The 23,672-nt window shown below is 39.9% G+C and overlaps 1 protein-coding gene across 2 annotated transcripts in view; it reads left to right on the top strand.

Moving 5' to 3' along the window:
* The window catches only part of BRSK2 (BR serine/threonine kinase 2), a 486,050-nt gene that overhangs the window by 439,952 nt on the left and 22,426 nt on the right, over window positions 1-23,672 (top strand). For both annotated transcript variants that reach the window (XM_081938190.1, XM_081938191.1), the window contains exons 15-18: window positions 338-386; window positions 14,182-14,305; window positions 16,354-16,534; window positions 18,206-18,295. In XM_081938190.1, coding sequence (XP_081794316.1) covers window positions 338-386; window positions 14,182-14,305; window positions 16,354-16,534; window positions 18,206-18,295 — 444 coding nt within the window. The remainder of the gene's footprint in view (window positions 1-337; window positions 387-14,181; window positions 14,306-16,353; window positions 16,535-18,205; window positions 18,296-23,672) is intronic.

The following is a 23,672-nucleotide window of genomic DNA, read 5'->3' as shown; positions in this document are numbered from 1 at the left end:
TTGTGGTCATAAATCAAGGACTAACTGTAATCTTCCCATATATATCATGCACTAAATTTTAGTTGTCTGCATATTAGAGCCTCTTGTACATAATACCATCAACATAAGTATGTTGAGTTTCTTGAGGAAATCAGCACCAATATATTATTTATAAGAACTAAGTTAATTATTCAAGTTAGTTAAATTTAAGTGCAGCATTGGGATGAATTTAAAGCATAGATTATTAGAAATTGAGACAATCACAAATGCTTGAGTAATATTCATGGAGTAAAGGAGACTTCATTTCCTTCTTTTCTTTTCCATTTTTCTGTTTCTCTTTGTTTGGATATGTATATAGTACCTACACCAGAAGAGATGTCCAATTTAACTCCAGAATCTTCCCCAGAGTAAGTAATTTATTTTAGTATTATAGATATCACTGCTACTTTGATTTCAATGCATTTGACAAAAAAATGCAGCAATATAGGGTATTGTACATCCCACATGTCTATCAGATTAAATTACTTAGCTTAATGCAAACTACAATAAGATATGCAAATAGGTAACATAAACTTTAACAATTCTGATGTTTCAAAGAATAAACTAACTGCAGTAGTTCAAAATAAGAGGTAAGATCATTTGTCTATCTGATCAAGTTAGAAAATTATTTGTGACCCCAAAGTGAACTATTCATGAGGTGTGTTTTATAATAACAATGAAAATATATTCATTATGCTATTCAATTTGCAATCTTCTGAATTATATGTAAGTCTATTATACTGTGGTTAAAAACCAATTCATTAAAAATGACCGTGGTTGATCACTATATCCGGCGTTTCTCATAACCTCAAACATTTTAAGGAAAGCTTTAATTGCACCCATTATTAATTTGCATAATTAATTGATATTGCCACCAATTTCACTCCTGCTGGCATCACATCTCTTCCCTTAGGTATTGCAGGGCCTGTAGTCACATTAATCCCCTCATTCTCATTCCATGGGAAAGGGAAATAAAATCAGTTGTTTTCAACCCTCTCTACATCCATGCCTTTTCTTCATGTTGCATGCATCTGTACAATCATATGCTTCAAAAAAAAAAAAAAACCTCCAAGCCAACACATTTCAGAGGTTTGTATGAGGTAGATATGAAAAGGCTTTCAACTCTCTTTCCCTCGAAAAACCTGAAGATCAGAAACTGGGAGATGCCGCAAAAAGGAATAATTGCAAATGGTTATCAACAAGCTCTTCAGAACCAAACCACTTTAAGTAAACGCTTGAATGTCATTTCAAATACATATATCAGATCAGTTCTCAAATTAACTAGTTTAGCTAGCTAAATAATACAGGAACACAAAGATCCAGATTGGATTTGGAACTGATGCAGATCAGGGGTGGATTCCAGCAGCCACTATGGCTGGTTCGCTCATGGGTGTGCAGCATGTACACAGGCTTGATGGGCACTGTGCATGCATGCGCAGTACAATAAAAGTTATTCTGTGCATGCGCAGAAGCCAAAAACAAGGCACCGCCAGGAGAACCGGTTCAGGGGCATGGCAGGCCTGGGTCGCTGCCAGTTCCAATGACCCAGGCTGCCAAACCACCAGTGGTTCAGCTGAACCACCGAATCAGTAGGAACCCACCACTGACGCAGATCCTTCATATGCTTTTAGTTTCTTGATTTTTGCTAAAAAAAAACACCAGTTGAGTTGGGACCTAGCAGAATATGTACCTTGATAGTACCTAGTGCGATGATGGAGTATGTAAGTTACTATTTAAATAAAAGTAGCTGATTACAAATATTAATGCTAGCACATCATGAATATGAGAAGTTATTCCTGACGTACATTTAATTAAGACATTGTTCAAAACTAGCTTGTATCTAAATGCCCTTTTGAAATTTTTACCTGCAAATAATAATAATAATAATAATAATAATAATAATAATAATAATAATAATAATAATAATAATAATAATAATAATAATAATAATAATAATATATTAAATTTCTAGACCGCCCCCTCTCCCCGGACGGATGGTGGTTCCTACAGAATCCATAGCAAATGGATTGTTTGCAATTGTACTGACATATAAAATGTCATCTTTAACCTGTCAATGAATAGTAGTAGAATAGAAAAGTAGTAAAATAATGAAAACGATAGTATATAAACTATTTTCCCCACTGTAAGTGGTCTCCTGCTGTTTTCCTTTTTTAAACACATGGTCTTCTCTCTTGTTTCACTTCCTTTGTCTCAGGGATTTTTTATCAGTATGTGAAACATGCATGTCTGAATTCCTTTTCTTGCACTTCTCATTTTAAGGATGCTAGATAGAAGTCAAGGAGTCTTAGTAGGCAGTTTGAATGCAACTCAAACCCTAAGGCTCTTTTCCCCTCTCCAACATAATTGCTGAATTAATGAGTTCAATTGGATAGCACCCTGCAGTAAACATAATAGCAGTTGTAAAAAATAATGAACTGTATTTTTATTTCAGCCATAGAGGCCTTTATGTCTGTGGCCACTTTGGAGTTTAGTATTATTTTTGCTTTACCAACAGGATGTTTCAATGAATTATTGGACCCATGATTGAAATTTTAACATGAATGTACTCCCTTTGTCTATGGCCGCATCTTTTAATGTATCTATTTTGTTTAATGGTTCAGATGATTGGATATTGTATCTTAATATGTCTAGATAATGTGCCAATTATTTGTGGACAAGCCTAGACAAATTAATAGAAATTAAGTGAATGTCTTTTATATATGTTTTAGTGTGAAGGCTCCATCTCTTTTTGCACTAATGGATCCATTTTAAAAATACAAACCTGAGATGATATTATCCATAATAAGTAATAAACCGATATCCACCCTAAATATTTTTGAATCTCTTTCCAATATCAATATTCAGTTTAATCAAGCTATGCAATTTGAATTTGCATGGAGGGACACAGCAGCCCTGCTCCCAGGGTTTCACTGCACTTTTTTATAATCCTCAAACCATCCCTATGTCTAAGCATTGGAAATGTGTGTAGAGGAAATTTCACTTTTGATTTCCCTTTCCCTACATTTTTATTTATCTATTTTATGTATCAAATTTAGAGACCACCCATCTTATTCACAGAGTAACTCTGGGCGGTGTACAATTAAAAATCATAGCTTTACATTCATCTAATGTGCTGATTTCTAAAGACACATTACAACTGCTGAAAGAGCAGTTTCTGCTATGAATAATTTTAATTGTATGATTGCACATATATAAATAGGACTAGTAGTTTGTTTACAATTTTACTAATATGTTCAAAGATGAGGTATGCAATTGAGGTTATAGGTTCACAATCCAACTTCCAAACCTCCAAGGTTATCATTCTAAATAGTTTGAACCTCCAAAATAATTGGCTAACATAAGTTAAGCCTTAAATAATGATTCCCTAAGTCTATTCTCCAGAAAACAGAATATTTTGGTTGTGTTCACTTTGTGTTATCATTGTGTCCAATGTAGCCTCATCCTCCCAAAATTGTTTTCAGCCTCTGGTTCCAAAAGGATTGTCCATCTGTGAAGAAAGATCTGATTTTCATACATAAAATAGGCTTCCAAAGAAACATGTTTCTGGATTAGATGTTGCTTTTGCAGATAGCCATATCGCCATGTCTATGCAGATTCTTAACCATCCAGGTCACGGTTGTCCCAAAGGTGCTTTTCAAAAGGCAACTGGACCTTCTTGGTATTTTCCTTGAAAACATTTTGCTTCTCATCCAAGAAGCTTCTTCAGTTCTGCAGACAAGCAAAATCAATGGGGGAAGCCAGATTCAATTAATGCCTGGGAGATTCATTTAACTGCAATGAGTCATAAAAGTGGACACAACTAACTTAACAACCACCTTGTTTAGCAATGGAAACTCTGGTCCCAAATATGGTTATAAGTTGAGTACTGTATTTACTTAATTCCTATAAACATAAGTAAGTTTGAACCCAATATATATTGAATTCCAGCATAAGAAATAATTAGAATAGAATAGAATAGATTATTTATTTCTAAGCTGCACCCTCTCCTGAAGGACTCGGGGCGGCGTACAATAAACAAATAGAATACAAAGTACAATACAAATCTGGACAGGACATACATATGACAAGGACGTATATAAGACGTATACAAGGAGGAGGTAGGCTGATAACTGTAAAACAATTAAAAAGTCACAATATTTAAAAATCCCAATAAATAAATTCAATTGAATTATACTAATAAAAACCCGTCAGGAGCGATATAGTTAGATCATGGTTGAGCCAGGCCAGCTACTTGGAATAGGTGGGTCTTGAGCTTAACTCGGAAGGAACGGAGGTCAGACGTAGTCCTGATATCCGGAGGGAGGTCATTCCACAGGGCTGGGCCCGCCACAGAGAAGGCTCTACTCCTAGGCGCCGCCCCTCGACACTGTCTGGTGGACGGTACCTGGAGGAGTCCTTCTCTGTGCGAGCGAATTGGTCGCAGGGATGTATGGGGCAGAATACGATCCCGCAAGTAACTAGGTCCTGAGCCATGGAGCGCTTTAAAGATAGTTATCAAAACCTTGAAACGCACCCGATAGACCACAGGAAGCCAGTGCAGCTCGCGCAGGAAAGGTGTCACATGGGAGTACCTAGTACTCCCCATAATTACCCGCGCGGCTGCGTTCTGGACCAGCTGTAGCCTCCAGGTGCATTTCAAGGGAAGCCCCATGTAGAGAGCGTTACAGTAGTCCAAGCGGGACGTCACCAGGGCGTGAGTAACTGTGCGTAAGGCGTCCCGGTCCAGTAGGGGGCGCAATTGGCGCACCAGGCGAACCTGGTGGAACGCCCCCCTTGCCACGGCTGTCACATGGTCATTCATGGACAGCCGGGCATCCAGGAGGATGCCCAAATTGCGCGCCCGCTCCACGGGGGCAAGTTGAACGCCCCCGATGGCCAAGGATGGAATTAATTGGCTGAACCGGGGAGCCGGTACCCACAGCCACTCCATCTTGGAGGGGTTGAGTTTGAGTCGGTTGTCATCCATCCAGACCCGTACGGCCTCCACACATCGGGACATCACTTCGACGGCCTCGTTGGGGTGGTTCGGGGTGGAAATGTACAGCTGAGTATCATCAGCGTACAGATGATATCCCACCCCAAAACCACGGATGATCTCACCCAACGGCTTCATATATGTGTTGAACAGGAGTGGCGAGAGGACCGACCCCTGTGGCACCCCACACGTAAGGGGGCTTAGGGTCGACCTCTGCTCCCCTGCCAACACACGTTGCATCCGACCGGAAAGGTAGGAGCCGAACCACCGCAAAACGGTGCCCGGGACCCCCAGCCCCTCCAGTCGGCGCAACAGGATACCATGGTCGATGGTATCAAAAGCCGCCGAGAGGTCTAATAGGACCAGGATAGAGGAACAACCCCTATCTCTGGCCCTCCAGAGATCATCTACCAACGCGACCAAGGCCGTCTCCGTGCTGTGCCCGGGACGGAAGCCGGACTGGCGCGGATCTAGATACCGTATTTTTCGCCCTATAAGACGCTCCGGAATATAAGACGCACCCAATTTTAAAGGAGGAAAATCTAGAAAAAAAAGATTCTGAACCAAATACTATAGTAAAATATTTTATATCAACTGTATAAAGTTAACAGCAGTTTAAGAACAATTTTATGTCAACCATGTAACACAGGGGTGTCCAAACTTTTTTCAAAGAGGGCCAGATTGGATGAAGTGAACATGCTGGAGGGCCGAACATTTTTCCGAACATATTTTGAACAATAACAATTAAATGCAAATGAATTATTTTATGCCAAGTTAATTGCAAATGGCATACTTTTCATTTCATAACATTAAGATCAACTGACAGCTGAGTTTTCACAATGTATCCATCTTTTCCCTGAAGACTCATGTTTAGTACATTCAGATGCTTTCTTTCCTCTTTCCCTCTTACTTGTCTATCCTTCCTTCCACCCTCCCTTCCTCCTTCCCTTCCTTCCTGCCTCCCTTCCAGTTCCCTCCTTCCTCTTTCCTCCTGCCTGCCTGCCTTCTTTCCCTCCTGCTCATCTATGCTTCCTTCCTTCCTTGCACCTCCCTCCCTTCTGCCTGCCTGCCTTCTTTCCTCTTTCCCTATCCTCCTATCCTTCCTTTCTCCCTCCCTCCTTCCCTGCCTCCCTTCCAGTTCCATCCTTCCCTCCTTCCTTCTGCCTCCTTCCTGCCTGCTTGCCTTCTTTCCTCTTTCCCTCCAGCGTGTCTGCTTTTCTTTCCTTCCTTCCACCTCCCTTCTGCCCTCCTGCTTTCTTTCTCTTTCCCTCTTACTTGTCTATCCTTCCTTCCACCCTCCCTTCCTCCTTCCCTTCCTTCCTGCCTCCCTTCTAGTTCCCTCCTTCCTCTTTCCTCCTGCCTGCCTGCCTTCTTTCCCTCCTGCTTATCTATGCTTCCTTCCTTCCTTACACCTCCCTCCTTTCTGCCTGCCTGCCTTCTTTCCTCTTTCCCTATCCTCCTATCCTTCCTTTCTCCCTCCCTCCTTCGATCTCAGGAGCGAAAGCCTTTGAATGAAGTTCTCTCCGGATCCGGAGAGATTTGGGGGTGGGGGTGGAAGACGCTAGATGGGACACAATCAAACTTGATTCAAAGGCTTCGATTTGATTGTGTCCCATCTAGCGTTCTCCACCCCCACCCCCAAATCTCTCCGGATCCAGAGAGATTTGGGGGTGGGGGTTGAGGACGCTAGATGGGACACAATCAAACTTGATTCAAAGGCTTCGATTTGATTGTGTCCCATCTAGCGTTCTCCACCCCCACCCCCAATTCTCTCCCGATCCGGAGAGATTTGGGGGTGGGGGTGGAGGACGCTAGATGGGACACAATCAAACTTGATTCAAAGGCTTCGATTTGATTGTGTCCCATCTAGCGTTCTCCACCCCCACCCCCAAATCTCTCCGGATCCGGAGAGATTTGGGGGTGGGGGTGGAGAACGCTAGATGGGACACAATCAAACTTGATTCAAAGGCTTTGGCTCCTGAGATGGTGCGCTGCCATCCAAAATGCTATTACTACGATCTCTGCTGCCTGGAACTGCCCGAGAAGCGGCAGGTAAAGCGGGCGCTGCAGCGATCGTGGTACCAGCATTTTGGATGGCAGCGCACCGGTCTCAGGAGCCAAAGCCTTGAGGCACCTTTCTTTGCAGGAGGAGGGCAGCTTAAAGCAGCGCCCCAGCAATGTGAGGAGCCGCTGCCACCGCCACCACTGCCTAAGCCCTCTCGGGAGCCCAGCCGAACGGGAGCTCTGAAAGCGAAACCTCTCTCCTTTCCAGCCATCACGATCTCTGCAGCCCCCTCTTTGCCTGCCCCATTTTCAGATGACCCAGTGGCTACATTCGGCTTACAAGACGCACTCAGATTTTTACCCTCTTTTTTGGAGTAAAAAAGTGCGTCTTATAAGGCGAAAAATATGGTAATCATCTTCCTCCAGATGCCATGGAAACTGATAAGCCACCACACTCTCTACAACCTTCGCCAAGAAGGGAAGGTTGGAGACACGACGATAATTGGCCAGCTCCATAAGGTCCAGGGAAGGCTTCTTGAGCAAGGGTCTCACCACCGCCTCTTTCAAAGAGGCCGGGAGAGACCCCTCACTCAGCGAAGCGTTCACTAGGCCCAGGAGCCAGTCACGTGTAACCTCCCAGGATGCCAGTACAAGCCAGGAGGGGCACGGGTCCAATAAACATGTGGTGGATCGCAGTCGTCCACGCACTCTGTCCAAATCCTCGATGGCAACCAAGTCAAACTCCTCCCAGATCGAAGTCTCAAGACTCGCCACGGACGTCTCCATAGGACCACTGACAGGGACCCAATCCTTCCGAATTTGAGCGATTTTATCCTGCAGGTATTTCCCAAACTCCTCTGCCCTACCCTGTAAAGGGGCCTCCCGCGGCCTCTGGAACAAGAGGGAGCGGGACACCCGAAACAGGGCGGCAGGGCGGTTCTCTGCGGATGCAATGAGAGCGGCACAATATTGACGTTTGGCCGCTCTCAGTGCCACAAGGTACGTCCTTAAATGGGCTCGTACCTGTGTTCGGTCAAATTCGGAACGGGAGGATCTCCAACGACTCTCTAGGCATCTCTTACGGCGTTTCATCACCCTTAGCTCCTCAGTAAACCAAGGGGCCAGGGTGGATCGTTGCCGCCAGAGAGGCCGCAAAGGCGCCACCCGGTTCAAGGCCCCGGTAGTCGCATTATTCCACGCGACCACCAGGTCCTCTACCCGGGGGCGGGTCAGGGTTGCAGGAGGTGGCCCAAGCTCCGTCTGGAACCTATCTGTTTCCATCAGGCGCCTGGGGCGGAACCATCTAGTGTTTTCAGGTTCCGCCTCCCCGCAGTGGGGGGTAGCACCAGGGAAGTCGAGTCTGAGGAGTGAGTGATCTGACCATGACAGGGGAGTGATGGTTACGTCCCCTCCTCCCGGATCACTCAACCACTGGCCAGAAACAAAAACAAGGTCCAGGGTGTGTCCTCCCTCCTTAATTGAGAACATTGTTGAAATACATATACATTTTCTGAGGGCACGCAAGGCGTTGCCCTGTCAGCTCCAGCGAGCATGTACATGACAGCCAGCTGATTTTCAGGCTTGATTTTCCGCCATAATCGCCCTCCGGAGACTTCCCTGAAGTTTGGAAACGGACTTCTGGTTTGCGCATTGGGCTGTTTTTTGTCCTCCGGAGGCTCCAAGAAAGCTGTGCAGGGACACGGTGCAGGGGGGGCATTAAATTATAGGAATGGGCACTCAAGCACATGCGATAGCGCACATACGCACATGTGCTTTTGGCGCCCGAGGCAAAAAAGGTTCGCCATCACTGACATAGGGTATGCAAGTAGCCACTGGGATTACAGCTTACAAAAATACTCCTAAAACCCAGTAGAAATTTAGTTGATTAAGTCCTTCAAAATGTGTTTAATCAATAATTGACAAAAAGGGAATTTTTCGTAGAAAACATTAACATCAAATTTAATATTCTATATACTCATTGGCGTGTCTCCTTGCTTCTACCTTAACCAAATTTTTGTTGCCTGGGGACAGAGTAGACCAAGGTTAATTATTTGTGTTAATTCTATATTTTCAGATATCTCTTATTTAGAAATTCAAGTTCTTCTGAATCTTACTATTGCCTTTTGCTTTTTTTCTTCCTCTTTCTCTTTCCTCATTGGATTCAATTATCCTCTGTAAAATGAAAAATAACAGAACTACATGGAGAGAGGAGCATTTTGACTTAAAATGGTATTTTGCGTGTGTGCATTTATATTTATATTTACATTTATATTTTCTCCCTTTTTATGGGTAATTCCTTGCTTCAGGGTGGGGTCAGGGTGACTAAGTGGAACTAAGTATTTACTAGCCGGATGCCCCTCTTGACACCTATGTGGTGTTCACAGCAGATATTTTTTCTTTGAATCCTGAGAGGGAAACATCTGTCACTGCCTAGATCTGAACTCTCAACCTTCCAAGTGGGAGGAAAGAATCTTCACCTGTAGACTGGTGACACAAATATATATTTATGCAGAATAAAATTAAGTCAGATGCTTAAAAGTAAGCTATCTGCCATCTCAGTTCTGGACATCACAAAACCTTTACCAACCTTCAAAATCACAGTTATGTAATTATACCAAAAATGACTGAAGATTATCAGCTCAGAAAATCATCATAATAAGCATCCAACTATAGAAGTGAAAAATAGTATCAGTCGCATTCCACTATCAGGATCTTTAGCTGACCAGCTTCCAGTTAGGAAAACGATGATTTAATCATCTCTGAAGCAAGATGGTGAGTAACTGGGGGTTTATTTTGCTCCCAGTTACTCAAAGGGACAATTTTTCTTCCACCAAACTTAAGGAGGGAATTTGAAATCAACCCCTCTATCCTCCAGACTGTCTTTCCTCATGAACAAGTTGCGGAAATGGACATTTCCCCAATCAACAAGTGAGTTGAACAACAGGGAGGCAGAGTCTTCCATCAAGTTCATTGCTGTACTGAAGTCTAAATTTAAAGGCACTACAACTTACTTTCCTCATTTCTAATGCACTTTGGGGATTATAATTTCTTCGTCAGTTAAAGAGAGACTTTCTTCAGGTACAGATAAATGTTTCTCTTTGGTGATTTTCATTATTTCTGGGATTGCAATATTTAGAAATATCAGAACAGCCTCAAACTTTGCATGCCTCCCAAAAATCCAAAAACCAAATCAAATATTTCAATGGAAATAAATTTGTCTTTGAAAGAATGATCAGAAAGAACCTCTTGTATAGGAACCTGTTTTGTTTACATATCAACAGTAAGACAAAACCTTGAAGGTCAATTAACAGAGCACAAAATGGCTACTTTAAAGGAAATATTTGATTATGGGCCTGTGAAGTGTTTGAACTTTTTAACTCATTACTGGAACCAGTTGTTACCACTGAAGATGGACTTTGAAAATGTTTCTCTTGTCATCCAAGAAGCTTCTTCAGTTCTAACTGGAGGCAATTGAGGTGGATTCATTGGATCCACAAATGCAATTGGATAATCATTCCAAACTTGAAAAAGACATTGTGGATTATTCTTTAAAATTGAAATACAAGATATTTATTGGAGTTCTTCATGGAAACTATAAGTGGATTTGAAAGATGATAAGAATTTCAAGAGAAGAGAAAAAGATACTAGAGGAAACCAGAACTCAGAATTTCATTTAAGGGATATAAAGATGGGTAGGAGAAAGAAGGAAAAGCTATTCTATTCTATTCTATTCTAAGAATTAAATATTTAGAAATGAGTTTATAGAAAATAGGGTGAGGTATGAAATGAAAAAAATATTCTAAGAGATGGTTGACTTGTTAATGAAGATACTTTTGAACTTTTTGCAAGAAACTAAGAGAAATGTAATTTTGATTTTGGGATTCGATTATTAGGATTATAGAAACCATGAAGACTATTGTTAATTTTAGAGTAAGAGCTGGATGTACTTTTATCTATAACTGTACCAAAACCAGTGGTGAAATTCAAAATCATTTACTACCAGTTCTGTGGCTTGGTGGTGGGATCCTGTGACTGAGTGGGCATGGATAACTCGATGTCTCTCATGGCCACACCTACTCAGTCACATGCCACCACCACCACCACCAAGCCACCCTCACAGAACCTGGTAAGAAAAAATATGTGTATGACTCCATTCTCAGCGGAGCTGCTGCTCCCTTTATGGTCCCCCCTGGCCCTCTCCCTCCTGGAGGTCAAAGTATCTTAAAGGGACAGGCTGCAGCAGCTCTTCTGTGAACAGAGGGAGAAATGTTTGGATTGTCTCTGCTGCTTTTAATACAATACAATAGTAGAGTTGGAAGGGACCTTGGAGGTCTTCTAGTCCAACCCCCTGCCTAGGCAGGAAACCCTATACCATTTCAGACAAATAGCTATCCAACATCTTCTTAAAGACTTCCAGTGTTGGGGCATTCACAACTTCTGGAGGCAAGCTGTTCCACTGATTAATTGTTCTCACTGTCAGGAAATTTCTCCTCAGTTTAACGTTGAATTCTGTGGCAGAGATGATCTGAACGTTTTTCCCTCCGTTCACAGCAGAGCTGTATCAGCCTGTCCCTTTAAGGTAGTCCCCGGGAGGGTGGGGCAGGGACCATAAAGGGAGCAGCAGCTCTGCTGTGAACGAAGGAAAAAATGTCCAGATTGTCTCTGCCACAGAATTCAATGAAAAATGCAGCAGAGACAACCCGAACATTTTCCCCTCCATTCACAGCAGAGCTGCTGCTCCCTTTATGCCCCCCCCCCTGGCTCCCTCCCTTCCTGGGTCTACCTTAAAGGGACAGGCTGATACAGCTTTGCTGTGAATGGAGGGAGAAACATTTGGATTGCCTCTGCTGCATTTACACCAGACTTCAGTGATCTTGATCAGCGTAAATAATGTTTCCATATCATGAATTATTTCTCAGTAGCAGACTCTGTATATAAATGGGTCATGTCATCTTGATTATCTAGAATTAATTTCAACACCTTTTCAGCATATGGGGCATGCTGTTTATTAGAATTTTGAAGCTGGTTGTTGCTTTTTTTATGCGACTCCACATTAATACTTTCAACTTCAGCCTTTTCTGATCTAAATTATCACATCTCTTCATCTCCAAAAAAGGGTTTCATCTCATCCACCACTCTGTGGTTTTTATCTGCATGAAATAGGTCTTTCTTTTTAAAAAAAAAAAAAAAAAAAAGCCCTGTAAATCATAAAAAAGAGCTTTTATTGAGGTGAACAAGTTCTTAAAGCTATTATTCCATCACATGCTCTGCTAAATTATCCTCTAAGTTAAAAATATATTCTTCAAGGAGCTGTTCTATTTTGTGAATTATTTTTTTAAAAAACTCGCTGTATCGCAGAAAGTTCCTGATTATGCAGTATCACTGGAAATGTAAAATCTTTATAATCACTATTCTGGATCATACAATCCTGTCAACAGTCTTTTTATTCCTTCTTTTATACTCCAGTGCAACTGATTTATTTTGTTACAGATAAACATAAATGTGTCCCTTGCAATTTTATGTCTGAGTAGATAATAAATCATATGCTTTCAGTAGTATCTTTTTGTAGCTTGGTATTCTCCCTAATAGAAGGAAGAGTTAAAGCATTATGAAGAGGTGGAGATATCTCAGTGGATGGGGAAGTGTATATACGCTATAGGAAAAGGAAATATGTAGTTGTTAAAATGTGTAGCATACCTATATGCAATATGGCAGTTTATTATATGCACATAACCATTAGTAATATTTATCTGAGCTATACCCCATGAATCTGCACTTTAAAAGCACATAATAGGCTGGGAGATAGTAATATATAAGTGGTCTTAAGATTGGCAGAAGCCTACAGGAATTAATAATAAGCAGTGTTCATGCACATATATATGGACTGGCCTGGAGAAAACAGTATCTATGTAGTTGCTAAGAGTCAATACTGATTTGGTGATGGTGGTGGTGAATCTGAAGACAGATTCAGCAAAGTTTCTTAATATGCTTTGAGTGTTCTGAGGTTTCCTGAATCAAGTAGTACATTTCAGAAAGCTATGGTCAAATAAAATATGAAGTGTCCCCTCTTTGCTCTACTCCAGATTTCTTAATAACCTGCTTAAATAAGTGGCTCTTTTTCTTTACTATTCCTCATTGTCATCTTTGGCTTTTGGATATTTTGAGCAATTCTGCTTAGTTTTCTCAACCCTCTATTATGGAGAAAGAGGGAGAGCTTTACCAAACTATAATTGTTTTATTTTGCCAGGCAGGGTAGGGGAGAAAGAGGGAGGGATGAATGCATTGCATGTTCTTTTTTAATGTGTCTTCACTTTTACAGACACCCCCCTCCCCCAAATAAACTAGTTTTCATTTTGTCTATAGAGGGATGTATGAGTACTAAATAACCTCAAGCATGCATTACAATAGTTGTGCCATTACTAGTTGAATGTGTTCCCAGAATTTTGGGAGAGCTGAGGGTAGAAAAACCATAGCTGTTAGAAGACCCTGGACCAGCAAAAGATGCACGAACTGTGGACAGGCTTTTAAATAATAGCCCCAAAGGGTACTGCCAGTGTTTTCCTTTAACCAGCTGCATTTTCTTTCTCATAAAGCTTTCTCACAGCCATATCCATTACTAATGTGCACTACTAAATTTGCACAAATAATACTAAGCCTTCCTTTTCTGACATTTGACCCATAAAAATTTAAGGTGCAACTACATGGTTTTTTGACATAGTGAATGACATCATACTAGGTGATAAGGGTAGTTCCAGGGTCTCCGGGATGAAATCTAAGTTGTATGAAAATTACACTCACATGCAATTTGTTATTGCCATTTTCAGCTGCAGTCTACCCTACGATGCTTATATTTCCCTCACTGCAGTCACCTGATCTCCCTCCAAGGTAGAGGGTGACAGAAATAGCTTGTATTTATTGTGAGGCCACCCTTAGATTGTGTCACAACAAATGTTACTTGAGAAGTATTACATTTAAGAAAAAAATTAAGTCAGATTTATTCGTGGGCTGAAGATGAGATGAAAGCTATGTCATGGGGACATGGCTAAAATCAATATACCTGTTCTGTGATGCAGAAAGACCTGTAGTACAATTCTGTGCTGTTCCTAATTTTTATAATTTACTGTTTTTTTTTTCTTTATTTTTCTCATCACATGTATATTCAGGCTTGCCAAAAAATCCTGGTTTGGTAATTTTATCAACCTAGAGAAAGAAGAACAGATCTTCGTGGTTATTAAGGACAAACCATTGAGTTCTATCAAGGCTGATATAGTACATGCATTTCTGTCGGTAAGCATATAAAGTTAAAGGCAAATATCCCATTCAGTTGGATGAATAAGCATCCAAAACCAGATGTGGTCTCTCAGTCACAAATCACCTACTTTTCCACAATAAAGGTAAAGTCTTTATCAAAGTCTAATTTGTCTATTGTGGAACATCTCTGTACTTTTCTTGGCAACAATCTGGAAGGGGTTTGTAATTGCCTTATTCAGGGGTTGCTTCTTTACTATTTCCAATATAGGGTGTGTCAGGTTTTCTCCCCTGAATGGCAGCTCTGGGCCCCTGGGCTGGCTGGAGCTGACAGGTATAGTCTTGGATGTATGCAAGCCAATTGTTTCATTTCTGAACCCAGAGAAGGCCACTGGGTGGTGCCACATGGAATTTAAAAAGTGGCTTAGTGTGGCACATAATCAAACACTCCTCGGAAAGTCTAGTATGAGAACACTGAAAACATGAGCTCATTTCAATGAACCAAGGTCCTGCCTTTATCTGGATTGTGTAATTTAATTTAATTTAATAATTTTATTTGATTAGTCGCAACCCTCTCCCGAAGGACTCGGGGCGGCGTACAATCAAAACAAATAAAATACAGATAGAGACAACATACATACATAAAAAACAAAGACATCTACATGTGCATGGAGGAGGTAGACTAATAAGTGAAGACAATTAAAAAACACAATTTAAAATCCCATTAAATAAAATTACCGAATTAAAAAACCCGTCAGGAGCGTTATGCAGTTATGGTTGAGCCAGGCCAGCTATTTGGAATAGGTGGGTCTTGAGCTTTATAGGGAAGGAGCGGAGGTCAGTGGTGGTCCTAATATCCGGAGGGAGGTCATTCCACAGGGCTGGGCCCGCCACAGAGAAGGCTCTGCTCCTAGGCGCCGCCCCTCGGCACTGTCTGGTGGACGGCACCTGGAGAAGTCCCTCTCTGTGCGAGCGGATGGGTTGCAGGGATGTATGGGGCAGAATACGATCCCGCAGGTAACTAGTTGCCTTCCAGCCCTTCTTTTTAAAAATGCTGCTTGTTTGTGTTCATTACTTCTAATTAGTTTCTCCTTATTTGCTTGTGTACCCACATAATTCATAATTGCGTAGTTTCTATTTTCTCCTGAGGAGAAACGTATTTCTTTCTTACTGTTCTTTCTTTTCTTCTCTTTTCTTCTTCTTTTTTTCAATATATTCAAAAGAAATTTTGTGATCAAACTCATTCAATTATAATAATTCAAATGATTCATTTCTCTGAAAAGAAGAAGCTGCTAATTATTACCAACCCATAAGTAACAAAAATTGGCTAATTAAGACTTGGCTCAGGAATGTTCTGTTCATAACTGGAGAAAAGAAAGCAACATATTAAAGGGCCAGAAATGGAGGAAACAATCCATTTCAAAACAAAAGATGGAAATGGGGAAAAAGCAACTGTGAAGCGTCAGTAGTACTTTTTTGCCACTCATATTCAACAGGAGCTGAAATTGTATCTAAATTAGAAAAGATAAGTCAGCATTTTAAATGCTGCATGATAATTGGATGGTGAGAGGTCCCAGTGAAGGAAAGCAATTTATTTTTAATATAAACAATCTATATAGCTTGAATAGCTTTTTAAATATATCAATATATGTGGCAGACCCATCCGATTCTTAAAAAAACCATAAGAGCGCCGCTGTGGCGCAGTGGTTAGAGTGCAGTGCTGCAGGCTACATCTGCTGATCGATGGCTGCCTGCAGTTTGGCAGATCGAATCTCACTAGGTTGACTTATCCTTCCATCCTTCCGAGGTGGGTAAAATGAGGATCCAGATTGTTGGGGGCAAAAGGCTGACTCTGTAAACCGCTTAGAGAGGGCTGTAAAAGCACTATGAAGCGGTATATAAGTCTTAAGTGCTATTGCTATAAAGTGAGTAAATGCGAAGATCATTACCAATTATTGCAGAATTAACAGAAACATGCACTTCTATCACCTTTCAAACTGTAAGGGGTGGTGGTGGGGAAGCTTTTCAGAGATGATTCTATCATGCTAGCAGGATTTGTTTCTGAATTGTCATTTCATTTGGTCTAGATTCCCAGTCTCAGTCATAGTGTCATCTCCCAAACAAGCTTCCGGGCAGAATACAAGTCCACAGGAGGCCCTGCTGTCTTCCAGAAGCCAGTGAAGTTCCAGGTAGACATTACATACACAGAAGGTGGGGAGGCCCAGAAAGAGAATGGGATCTACTCCGTCACTTTTACACTTTTATCAGGTAACTGATAAATAATTTATTTATTTATTTATTTTAAATAAACCAGAAGAAATAAAGAATTGTCTCAAAGCTGCTGCCTGGGTTTGTGTGGAGAATGTAGATAGGGAAGAAAGGTCTACTTCAAATATGGCTAGTTGCATCAACACGTTAATGCGAAAATATTCAACTAGAGTACTCTGAGTGTTCAAAATATGCAGTTGGTTCCATTTTCTAGTGTATAATTATTATGGACACATGGAAATAAATAATTAGTATAGCTTACGTAGCTTAATTTATCAATCATGTAGAATTTAGTGTTTCCCCAAAGAATCACATTGTTTGGCTTATGTAAAAAAATAAGTAAAAAAGAGGAAAACCAATGTTTTTTAATACTTGAAATAAGAAGGATTAATTGAAATGTCTTAGAACTCCATAAACCTTTGTGTACTAGTATACACAGAGGTGTGCTTGACTAGTACTGACATTCAATAAAACTAATTTTATTGCCTTCTTAAAATGTCAGGAATTGGGTGGGTTATCAAGCAATTCACAGGCTTAATACATAGTTCAAGTGGCATGGAATATTCTTTGTAGACTTAATCTCTGTTTATTATTCACATTTTGAAACCCCCAGTTCACTCAATAATGAATCATATTGTGTGTTTAGTTTCATGGCTAATAAATTATGCTAGCTGTCATTAAAACATAGTTTGTTCTTTAACTTACGGATTGACTTATGTTGGTGACAAAAGCTATTCAAAATCCCTAAAATGAACCAACATCCTCTTTGTGGAAGACAGCTAAAAATGTGTAGGAACCTACAGGCAAACCAACATGATTAAGAAAGGAAAATAGAAACTTAAGTAAGATTAAACAATGTAGAATTTTATTAGATCTATCATCAATTATTGCTATTAGCTTTTATATTGATACCATCCAAGCAAGGTACAACATCTAGAGAACTGGTCATTTTTACTAACTAGATCAAAAGAGAGAGAAAGAAAGATCTCAAAGAACAATGAGTTGTCATATGAACAAAAGAAGTGAGATACATGTCTATGGAGATTCTCAGTCACCCAGACCATGGTTGTCCCAAAGGTGCTTTTTCAAAAGGCAACTGGACTTTGTTTTTCTGTAAAGACATTTCACTCCTCATCCAAGAAGCCTATTTAGTTCTGACTGTTATAACTGAAGAAGCTTCTTGGATGAAAAGCGAAACAACTTCAAAGAAAAGCAAACAAAGTCCAGTTGCCTTTTGAAAAAGCACCTTTGGGAGAAGTGAGATACAAGAATTTTGGAAACAAGAATTAAAAGTGGAAAGAGGATAAATTTATTGAATAGAGAGGCAGGGGCTAGCATGGTAAGAAAGCTAGCAGTAGAAGAAATACTGTACTATCAAAGTACAGTACAGTATTTCTTCCACCTAGTAAATCATGTCTATACAGTGGTGTGTTACCAATAATATCTTGGCAGGGATGTGCATTGATAATGCATTGATCAGAGGAAGGAAGGAAGGAAGGAAGGAAGGAAGGAAGGAAGGAAGGAAGGAAGGAAGGAAGGAAGGAAGGAAGGAAGGAAGGAAGGAATCTGGATGTAAAAATTAAAGAAATAGGCTTTTTCCTACCTCTTCCCTGACACTCAACATTCTGTGATATTCTGCCTTATCTTACAGTGTAACATCTCTTTTGATAGGTCCAAGCCGTCGCTTTAAGAGAGTAGTAGAAACCATTCAGGCACAATTGTTAAGCACACATGACCAGCCATCAGTGCAACAATTATCAGGTAAGTCGCTTCCAAAGCTTATCTTTGCTTCATGCAAGGGCATGAACCGGAAGCATTTTTCAATGTCACATTGCACTTTAAAACTAATTTCATTCAGACCAATCAGTAAGACTCCACAGCACCTCCCTCCCATTTGCACTACCCCTGCCTGCCTTGCAACAATTCTCATTTCCTAAATTCATTCCTCCCCATGGCCCCGCCCTTCCCTGCCCCGCCCCGCCCTAAGAGCCATCTGTCCCTGTTTCACAGGAAGTGTCATCAGCTATTTGTATCCTTCTAATGATCTGTCCAATAAACAGACATGCTTTGAAACATCATACAAAATGACCTTATTCAATTATTTTTTAAAAAACAAAATTAAGCAATGGATTAATTTAGATCCTGAAAAAATAGAATTTTGAAAGCAGATGGGAATACCTGGAAGCTTAAAGCAAGATTAATTTTTGGAAGGAACTAGCATTAAAGAATCAGGTGTGCCATTTTCTCTGCTCTCTAAACTTAAAATCATTGAGCAAAGACAGAAGGAGCTTCTCTCTGCTCTCTTTGCTTTTTCTCTTAATGGGATGACACATTCCCTGAAAGCCTTACTAACAAAATTTGGTCCCTGCAATTTCTTCTAACCTCTCTAGCCTTCTTCAAATCCTGTTCTTCGCATTCTAAAAGTCACTTCCCTACCACCCCAAAAAAGTAAATTATGTTATTCCCAAACAAAATGATCATAGGTGATATTTGTTAACAGGGAGGATATGGGGAATACATTGTGATTAAATAGATCCAAAATACAGTTAGGCCATCGATCTAAATAGAACTTTTTTTTTTCATTTTCCTATGTTTAGGGAAATAAGAGATTTGTCCATACATTAGTGACAAGCCTAACCTTTTCAGATAATTTATGTAAGCATTTGGAGGCAAATGTAATACGGAAATGAAAGGGGATAAACAGTATTTGAAACTGAGAGCTGGAATAGGAAAAGACTTACAAGATATTCAAAATGTTGCAACTTTTAGATAATTGGAAGTTGTTTATATTGTATCCTTTTCTCCAGCTTCCTCAATGGATACATTAGGTTTTAGGCATAGGTTTTTCCAGCCATTCAGGTATAAGCTAAGCTAGAATCTTCTATGTGCAAAATGTATGCCATTTAACTATGGGCAAATAGTGTATGTATATGTACAAACATATGCATATTTTGTATATGTAGTTATTCATATTAGTAAAAGAGAAAGAAATGTCTAATGAATAACAGGAAAGTGAATTAGGGTAAGAACCCACTAAATGAACATTGCAGAATGATTGCTTATTGGTTTTCTGTCCATTAACACTTTAGCCTGATCAGACTGTTCCTTGCCACAAATTTTGGCCCTTCTGCTAGACTGCATTATAATCTTAAAGTTTTGGCCAGTCACTGCAGAGAATGAACTTTCCATATGCAACTGATACCCAATAAAGTTAAAGAATAGCCGCCACACCATGTGAATTCACATTAAAATAAATGCCTGGCTGGTTAGAATTCTTGACAAGAAACGAGCAATTTGCATGCAGACACAATTTTAAGTTATAACAAAAGTGTAGGTATAATTGAATAAACAATAATCAAGAAAGGCATCACAAGAAGACAATTTCTGAGGAGTATAGCTTGCTATTTATATTGAAATGGGAGAGGACTAATAAAGAATTAATCCCTTAATCAGTGCCACATGAGCGTTGACTAACCATGTGAAAGAATGCTACTCTCATTCCAACACCATCTTCTTATTTAAGAAATAATAACCATCTTCAGTTTAGCAGGATGTTTTCCCGACCTAAGTAATTGATAACCAATTCATAGTCTATGAGGAACCATTATTTATGTAAAAAGATGCATTAGTTGTTATTACTTCATCTAAGTCTAGCCTCTTAAAGAGGTTTGGAGAACTTATTTTTTTAACAAAATAGTGTTCCCCATTTTTCCAATCAGGTGAGTGATTGGATATTCCAGGTGAGTGGTTGGATATTCTATATGAATGAACTATACTGTGAAAGGGAATAAGCTAACATAATGTACATCAACAGATATTCCCTCCTGCCTAGGTGATATACTTGTGAATATTGTCTCTAGTTGTAACACTGCCAGCAGGGACTTGTGACTTCATGGAGGTGATCCTTGGCTAATTCTCCTGACCCAGTTTATTAAACTGGCTCACCTGGGTTTCAGAACAGGACTGGTCTCTGTGGTTTCTCATTCTTTGCAAGTCCACATCTGTGTTGCTGGTCATCAGGTTTTTCTCTACATGCATCTCATCTCAGTGGTGTGTCTGTGTGTCACACCTTTGTATTCCATTTAAGTACCTTCTTCATTCTCATTTCTGCTTCTTGGGACTTACTTTGCTTATTATGTTTAACTCATCTGGATCAAGGCTGGATTTAGGAGAATTGGTGTGGTATCAGGGTTCAGTAGTATCTCTAGAATTGGGGAAACCTAATGTCAAGTCCAACGTCAGCCATGGAAACTCACTGGGTGTCTTTGGTGAAACTACTGATAGGATTGCTATGGTGAAGATAAAATGGAAGGGGAGCCCCTGTGTAAGTTGTCTTGGGTGACTGAACAAAAGGCAGAATATAGAATTAACAATAAAATAAGCCTATAGAAATTAATTGCACAAATGATTTTATCGTCATAAGAATCTTGACCCATGGAACGCAATTTTTGCTCTCAGAAATCCTTAAAGCTTTGGACTGAAAAGGAATCTACCTAACTTTATGCCATTTAGTAAAAAGTTACATTCGCAAAACAAATAATGTTTCAATTAGTATGAATTGTGACCTTGTCTCTCTACCAGCAGGCTTTATGAGCATATTAACTTTCTATATGATTCTTTCATAAAGTAAATATTACTTTATGAAATATTACTTTAAATATTACTCAGTCTAATTCCCTCTGCTCTACCATGGTAGTCTATGGTAGTTTGTAAACTTTTTGAGTGTTATTTCCAAGTACCAGCATTTAGAAATAGGGGAAAGTTGACAATGAGTGTGTGATGACAGACAAGATGTACCTTCTTCTGGTCCTGTTAATTGGGTTATTTCCTCTTCAAACTGTAGCATTAAAATCTCTTTTGCTCGTACAATAGTGCAAGCAAAAGAATTGAGAAACAGATTTATGATATGGGAAAATTGGTTTCTTCAGGTTGCTCATAACTAACAGTGTTTTTAGGAATACTTAGGTAATCTGAAGAGCTCTTTTATCCCACCATTGTTTTGATTTCCCGGTCTTTTCAAAACATGAGACTTCTGGTAACCTTGAAATGCTGGGAGGAAGAAAAACACTGTTAGTTATGAGAACCTGTCAGTGCTCACTTACAGCTTACCAAAAACAGAGGGCAAAAAGTAATCAAATCAGTAATCCCCTATTTTGAGGTATCCAAGATTCCTCTCTCCCCATTCCATATAAAAATAAAGTTGCTACCCATCTACGCTTGTAAATTGTGAGTGAGTAGCTTCCCAACAATCTTTTAATCAGTCTCTTTTGTCAGCTTCTTTCCAAGGGATGTAGATTTTCATGGACAGGAGATACATGGTCAGTCTTACCCATGGGCAGACATCAGAAATAAGATGTTAAAAGTTCATTACCAAGAAGCAGAGTGAAATCAGGATTTCTTTCAGGGGGGAAAAGAAATTGCCCCCAAACTCTGCAGAGTTGTAGCATTTGTTGTGGCCGGGGGGGGGGGGGGAAGTGACTTTTTCTCCTCTGGTTTCAAATAAACCAACATGCAACCAGGAAAAAAAAACACTTCACAAATACTGTTATCAACATTATAAGAATGCTGCGGTTCGGAAGAGAGCCTGAACTGGTACAAATGGCTTGTTGGGAAGTGGCCTAATTAGAAAATGATCTATTTAAACAAGTTTATATGATGATTCATTCATGTGATATTTCTGCAATTTAAATGGTGAAAATTTTGATTAGTGGGTTTTTAATGTTCTAGGATTTGAAAAATAATCTTGTTCAATTGGCAATTCTCTATGGCAATTCAGAAATCTATCATTTCTAACTTTTTTACATAGGAAATTTAATCTAAGGGTTATTTATTCATAGAATAGATGCAATCATTCAGAATTTATGAAGTAAAAATGCCATCAAAGCCAATAAAAACAATATTGTTTATAGAAAGTAAATATAAATGTTCCCATAACAGGAATGTAAGAATTCAGACTTGGAAGCAACCAGATCAGAAAGTGAAATATTATTTCATGGGACTTGGTTCTAAGCAGGCTCTAGAAATGAAGGATTTTCCTGACGCATCAGTGGAGAAGTAGCCTCAATCTCCCCAGGTGCTACTCCTGTAGTATATACAGGGTGTAATTAAACCTGGATTTTGTTTTCTAATACAAGGTTCAAGAGTCAATAGGTACACTGGCACTCAGAAGTGTCACATTGAGGACACCAGAACTATTAGTTTTAAACTGGAGTGTTATTTTACATTAGAGTAACATATTGAAACAGATATAGATTCTAACATTTAAAAAAAAGTACAGATGACAATAGTTAGTACAGTCCTAGAAAGACCATTATAAGGAATGGCTTATAAATGCCCTTGATTGCTTGTATAACACATTGTATGAAACTGCATATTTGACATAACATATTCATAGATATTTCAAAGAAATTAATTGTCTGTAGCACATTGGGATTCTACTGAATAGTTTTCTTCTTCCATGGAGTTTAGACATAAAGGGAAAGGCTATATTCACAATATGTTTTACCACTTTAAGCCTAATGCTATATTGTATCTCACTGGATGTGTAAACAGAGTTCACCTTTCATTTGATTACTGAAAAATTGAAAATCTATTTATATTGAGCCGTGGTGGTGCAGTGGTTAGAGTGCAGGCTACTTCTGCTGACTGCTGGCTACCTGCAGTTTGGCAAATCAAATCTCACCAGGCTCAAGGTTGACTCAGCCTTCCATCCTTCCGAGGTGAGTAAAATGAGGACCTAGATTGTGGGGGCAATATGCTGACTCTAAACCACTTAGAAAGAGCTGTAAAGCACTGCGAAGCAGTATATAAGTCTAAGTGCTGTTGCTATTGCTATATTGAATGAATTTCCAGTTTTAGCATGTATCCTAGAGGTGGGATTCTACCAGTTTGGACTGGTTCAGTCGAACCGGTAGTGGTTTGCCAGCCTGGGTCACTGGAACCAGCCACTCCTCCAAACCAGTTCCCCGATTGACCATTATTTCAATCCAAAATTCCATAGAAGAGCATTGCTTTTTGTAGGACTATATGCCAGTTATGAAGGCAATAGGTTTCTTCTGCTGTTCTCATCAACTTCCTTTCAGAGGGTTGCCTTTGTTTCTCCTCTAACTAGACTGGACTGCATAAAAATGCATTGTTA

This window comes from Natrix helvetica (genome assembly GCF_964273705.1).
Source record: "Natrix helvetica genome assembly, chromosome: 1".
Lineage (NCBI taxonomy): Eukaryota > Metazoa > Chordata > Lepidosauria > Squamata > Natricidae > Natrix > Natrix helvetica.
The sequence above is the reverse complement of the archived record's forward strand: the minus strand, read 5'-3'. Positions and strand labels throughout refer to the sequence as shown.